This window comes from Gopherus evgoodei, chromosome 10 (genome assembly GCF_007399415.2).
Source record: "Gopherus evgoodei ecotype Sinaloan lineage chromosome 10, rGopEvg1_v1.p, whole genome shotgun sequence".
Classification (NCBI taxonomy): Eukaryota; Metazoa; Chordata; order Testudines; family Testudinidae; genus Gopherus; species Gopherus evgoodei.
Genome location: NC_044331.1, coordinates 28265843 through 28272005, shown reverse-complemented (window position 1 = coordinate 28272005; position 6163 = coordinate 28265843). Strand labels below are relative to the sequence as shown.

At 38.7% G+C, this 6163-nt stretch overlaps 1 protein-coding gene across 3 annotated transcripts in view; it reads right to left on the bottom strand.

Annotated features, from left to right (window-relative positions):
• Positions 1 to 1228: 1228 nt before the first annotated feature.
• The window catches only part of FAM81A (family with sequence similarity 81 member A), a 32403-nt gene continuing 27468 nt past the window's right edge, over positions 1229 to 6163 (bottom strand). For all 3 annotated transcript variants that reach the window (XM_030577664.1, XM_030577663.1, XM_030577665.1), the window contains 4 exons: positions 5987 to 6093; positions 4567 to 4702; positions 3931 to 4126; positions 1229 to 3351 (listed from right to left, as the gene is read on the bottom strand). In XM_030577664.1, coding sequence (XP_030433524.1) covers positions 3230 to 3351; positions 3931 to 4126; positions 4567 to 4702; positions 5987 to 6093 — 561 coding nt within the window. In that variant the 3' untranslated portion in view covers positions 1229 to 3229. The remainder of the gene's footprint in view (positions 3352 to 3930; positions 4127 to 4566; positions 4703 to 5986; positions 6094 to 6163) is intronic.

Below are 6163 nucleotides of genomic sequence, written 5' to 3'. Positions count from 1 at the left end.
TGGGCTGCTCCATTGTATAATGACTGATCTTCCTCTTGGTTTTACAGAGACTTTATAAAGTCAATTTAGAAGCAAATTTTAGTTTTGCAAAAGCAAGCTTTTAGAATACCTAGCATCAATAGAAATATCCCTGTGTCTATGTGTTTATTTCAAAGGAGACAGATTGCTGAGGTTTCCAGAGAAGTGGATTTCACCAGACATCCTCAGTTGATATGAACAGAAGATGTGTCCCCCAAATACATTGCTTTGAAAATCTCGAACATTTTGAAAGGATTAATATTCCCCTGCGGAGTTTCCAAATAAGCCGTTCAGCACCTGCTTGTGCAGGAAACCAGAAAGGGAAGCTGACTGGAGAAAAAGCAAAAACAGCTCCTCCATTTCTCTTGTTCAAGCAGCATGAAATGCAGAGAACAAACAAGGAGTATATGATGATGACAAATAAATTAGGTGTGTATGTTTTTCTGTGTTAGTAATCCAACACCATAGCTCCAAGCTTTATTTTGTTGAAACTCCTGTTGTGATTCATCAGCAGATCCCCTTCCATGAGTCCTCCCACCACGCCATTGTATGTCCTTACTTCTGTCCACTGTCTCCTTCTCTGCTATCCTTTCAGCCAGTTCTTTTCCCCTACTCCTAGTCTTGTTTCCCCCCTCCTTTGGCTTTCTCTTTTTGCTGCACGTCCCTGCAGGCTCTTCCTCTCCACTCCCACACTAAACACAGACCACATCCTGCTTTGGGCTTGAAAAGGATATCCGTGGGGGTCTTGTGAGACTGAACTGCACATGTTATGGCTGAGTTGAGGGTACCACAGCAGCAGGCAGGAGAACCATGGATCAGTGGACTACTGACTGAACCTGTAACCCTGTACACATCCACTGCTCCCACAACTGGTTGCAGTAAAGGGCCACCACAGAAGAAAGGAGGAAAGGTGAGAGGGAGAACTTTACCTGCATGGTTGCAGAAAGCAGTGTAGATTCAGGTCAGGTAGCTTTCTCTCTCTGCCCACAGGGCTCTTGTTCTCTCACTCATACCTGCCTGGCACCCACCCCTGAAGTTTGGAGACACTGGTCTAATGCTGTTATTTAGTAACATGGATATGGATATTATTTTAGAAAGATATAATTTTTGACCTGACAATGTCCCCTTAATTACCTTTAGGGAAAAAACTGTTTTCAAAAGCAAAAGTTAAGTAATTAGCTGTTTTATATATGGGCTGGATCACACAAGGTTTTACAAGAGAAACATTTTTATTAAAATTGTATATAAACTGTTTCTCTGACTTACTGTATGCTTGTTCTTTTCCTGTAAGATTCACTTTGTTACAGATTTGCTATTACAGGAGAAAAATCTCTTTTGTGGGGAGGCAGGGGGAAAGAGGGTTACAAAACGCCAATTATTTCTTCTTCATCACATATGGCTAAATATTTACTAGATAGGTATACAGACATCAAGAAAAGGAATTTTAAAAACAACTGTTAAGAAATACCTGCAAATGTTTTAACCATCTCCTTCCAGTGAACAGGAATCTTATCTCTAGCTGCCATTTTAATTATATTTCACTGCAGGTGGCCAAGTGGGTGACACAAGGTGGGACTAAAAGTGTCATTTTTGCCATTAGAGAGCATTGGAAATCAAAGCTGCAAAGTTTTAAGGTAAGTTCTATAATATGTTAAAAACACTTTTGGCTATATTGGCAGCAAATACTAATTTAGCCTTTGATCCAGCAAAGACTCATGCATTGGCTTAATGTTACGCACTGTGCATTGTCCTACGGAAATCAATGGGTTTTAAGACCCTGCAGGATTGAGGCCTTAACTGTTGTACTATTTGTTCCACACCTTTGGCCCATAGAAGTCATTGGGAGTTTGCCACTGACAGTTCAATGGCACCAGCATTTGGCAATATGGACCTGGCCAAAAGTCCACTGAAGCCATTGCAGACTCTTATTGACTTCAATGGATTTTGGATCAGGCCTTATATTCTGAGTGATGGCTTGATCCTGCACCACTTGACAATAATGGGAGCAGGATTAGGCCCTGAATGAATATATAAAATATTTGTGTTCCCATCTAGATTACTACACACAGTGCTGGTGCTAATTTTCATTGTGTAATCTATTATGGAAATTGAAATAAGCACCAGTGTAATATAAAGTACATTAAGAAATGAAAATATCTTTGGAAATTTTGTAAAATGCAATACCAATTCAAATCTACTTATCCGTGCTAAATTATTAAAACCTACTTAAATAAATTAAATTTGAAGAGTCAATTGTCTTACATCAGCAATAAAAATTCCTAGCAGATCATAAAACATTTTAAGATACATCAAAATGCATCTTATTTTTACATCATATTCTCCAGAATTATTTGAATAATCACTTTCTCCACTGACAGCAAAACCCCCAAAGTTTACACTGACATAATGAAACAATGCACAAGAATACAACTGATATTAAAACTTACAACAAAATACTGTATACATTATCCTTCACCCCCATCTCAGCTCTACCTAGATTATTAATTAGAAAGATCACAATATCTAAGGACTTCAAATGACATGTTAAATTGCTTGTGTTGCTCAAATGGATTATTCTTAGCCTACAACTACAAAATATAATACTATATAGTTAACACACACGCGCACACGCGTGCACACACACAATATTTTTTCAAATGAAGCAAAGGTGTCATTTATGATGGTATTTGGATTTTAAAAACTGGTTTGTTAGAAGCCAGTTCTGCTCCCAATGAAGTTAATGGGAACATTTCCAGTGACTTCAATGGGAGAAAGATCTGGCAACATGGTGAATTGCAAAGTGATATTGACCTGTTAAGGCTTGACTTTTAAACAGAGCAATTAACTATGGGTACAAGTGCTAATATTTCAAAACCCACAAAAGTGGAGGCAGCACTGAGGTGCCTTTAACAAATTTGGCATCGCATTCACCAATGTGTTACTCCACTTTTAAACAGCTGTAACTCCAGTGAAATCAACTGAAGTAAGACAACGGTGAGCTAGGGCTTTGCTCACTAAAAATTATTTATCAGCTTAGCTATTCAAAGCTTGCATTTACCGCTTACAGTAAACATACACACCTGTGGAACAGAAGCGTGTTATTTGGTGTATGCACTTAATTACAGATTGGAATGAGGCTGTAGCCTATTTAGACACATAAATGCTCTTCTCTCTGAATAAAATCTTGTGGTCAGTCATATCTCGCTTCTCCCTATGTTGGAACTTCCTGTTTCATTTGGTGAATCTGCTTCTGTAGCTCATCCCTGTCAAGTTTCATTTTGGCTTCTAGAATTTCCCGTAGGGACCCAATGCTCTCATAGATAGCCGCAAACCCTAATTACAGACAGAAATTGAATTAGTTTTATTATTAAAACTAAAGAACATTAGAAAGCAAAATTCAAGATTACAACATATAACAGTGCATTTTTCATTATCAGTAGAGCAAATGTCCCTAATAAAGACAGACACTGAGCCAAATTCTCTGCTGGTGTAGATGTGTGAAACTCCATTGAAGTCAATGGAGCTATGCCCATATACACATTATGGTAGCCGGGAGCTGTTGGAAAGCACAAGTCAAAACCCTCTTGCCTGGCTACTCCCTCAACAGACTATTGAATTCTTCTGTTTTCTAAAGACAAAGAAAATGACAACAAGAAATCTAAAGCTAATTGGGTTTCACTCTGTGCTTTGTAGGAATCTCACCCACAGTGCAGATACCTGTGGATGCAACAGGTGCATGCACAGTTTTGTAAGTACATCTTTTAAGTACCTAGTTGAAAAATTGGTCCCAAAGTTGGTAAACAGCTTTGAGATCCTCAGATGAAACATACATTAATGTAAATTAGTATTATCATCATAGCTAAATTATGGTAGCAGAATTCAGAGTACAGAGCTCAACAGTAGTGGTCCTACCAGCATTAACTTCAGCTTTCATTTCTTTTATATCTTCATTAATCTCCATCTGAAGCTTGCTGATTCGAATATTTATCTTCTCTTCAGCTTGTTTTGTTCCATGTTCTTCCACGGTTATATTTTGTATTTCTTCTATTTTATCAAGTTTCTCTGACATCTGGCTGAATCTCATCTCTATGGCCCTTTCACTCATTGCCTGAGATCAGTGAAAATAATTATGTTTGGTTATTCTTTGGGTAATAAATTACCAAATTCTTTGGGTAATAAACTCATTCGCTAGATATGCAACAAGTGTCAATGCTTACTTACTTTCTATAACAATATTTAAACATTTATGCAGTTATAAAATATAGTTAATAAAAATTCTCAAATTGGCTTGGTCACTGTAAGCTGCTGCTTCATTTTATTTTTAAGATAGAATATTTGTAAATATAAAAGTAATGTTCAGATTGATCTATCATTATAGGGTGGGTTTCAAAAGCTCCCAATAAACTGGGAATTTTATCATTGCATCAACAGGAGTGGATTTATGCCCATTTCTGAAAATCCCACCAAATGTCAACTCAGCAACATTTTCTTATATATGTCTCTAGAAGTATTTTCAGAACATTTTATTCTTTTATTACAGAAACTTACTGTCTTTTCCTTAAGGGCCAAGGAAATCTGATCAATTTTCTGTAAAAGCTCTTTTTCAATCCGTTCATGTTCCTGTTCCAACCAGCTGCGGGCAGACAATATCTGGCTGCTGAGTTCCTCTACCGCACCTTTTAATCTAAGAGAATAAAATAAATGAGCATGTTTGCAAATATACAAGAGCATCTCCGGTTCTTTGATCACTGGGCTGTGGAGTTTTTATGACAATCAACATAAAAATCCCCTTTTTCCTCCATAGCATGTTTGACAGCATATTCATGCAATGTTTTGAAATTTCACACTGCTAGGGTTGGTTTATGTGAATTGTTTCAGATAATCAAGGATGAGAGAATGTAACAGAACAGCAACTAGTTGCACAAAATATGGTTGCAGTATTTCGAGGCATATACGATGCAGACCCTCCAAGAATTAGTATGCCATAGCCTGGAAACAACTGTGACATCCCATTCACTTTACAGTCTTTGAAGGCCATGAGAGTTTGGATAGGAAAGGGCTGAGTTAAGAGTTTAGGATTTCGATCTATATGTATACATTTAAATGTGCTGTAGTATTTGAAGTCCTATGTATTTGCCTCTCTCGTTTTGGCATGGTGCTGAGATAGTTGCAGTAACTGTATATGCACATATATATTTGCAGCCAGTTTCAAACTGTTACACTTATTGAATTCTGTGTCTGGCTGTCTACACATTCTTTTCCAGGTCTTACTACTCACATCTGGCACACAATGTTTTACAAATTTAGTTCAAAGTGGTTTGTGACCAGATTAACAGAAGTATTTAGATGTCTAAAAATACAGAAAGGTGCATAGTGGGGTTTCCAAAAGCATCTACACAGGAGCTGAACTCCCACTGCAAGTCAATAAGAGTGAGATGCTGAACTAACTTAGCTGCTTCTGTAAAATCCACTAGGTGCTTCTCTTCATTTCTAGGTGCCTAATTATCTTTGCAAATCTGGCTCTTACTGACAGGGGCGACTATGTTTTTTGCTGCCCCAAGCACGGCAGGCAGGTGGCTTTCGGTGGCGCGCTTGCAGGAAGTCTGCTGGTCACACGGATTCGGCGGTACACCTGCAGGAGGTCCACCATTGCCACGCTATCGGTGTCCCCACTGCTGAATTGCCACTGAAGCTGCAGGACCAGTGGACCTCCCACAGGAGTGCCGCTGAAGCCACCTACCTGCCACCCACACAGCAACCAGCTTGCTGCGCTGGTGCCTGGAGCCGCCCCTGCTTACTGAGTACTATTACAGCAGTGAGCAAATGTACAAATTAATGTACCTTCACTTGGGTCCCAGTCCTTCAACACCTCACTCATGCAAAGATCCTCATAAGGATTACTCTGGGTTTGCAAGACTAGCCCCTTGATTTATAAGTAGCATGATTTTCCAATAAGGTGAGTACTCACTTAACATCCAGAAGGTGGAGCTGTTGGTTGCTCTCTTTGTAGGTAATCTTCAGTTTTGCTTCTTGTTGCATTATTGACTGCTCTACTCTGCTCAGAAGGTAAGAAATCTGAAACAGAATTCTGAGTTTACTATTTTTCTCCTCAAACTTGTCACACATTGTGCTTGGAACATAAATA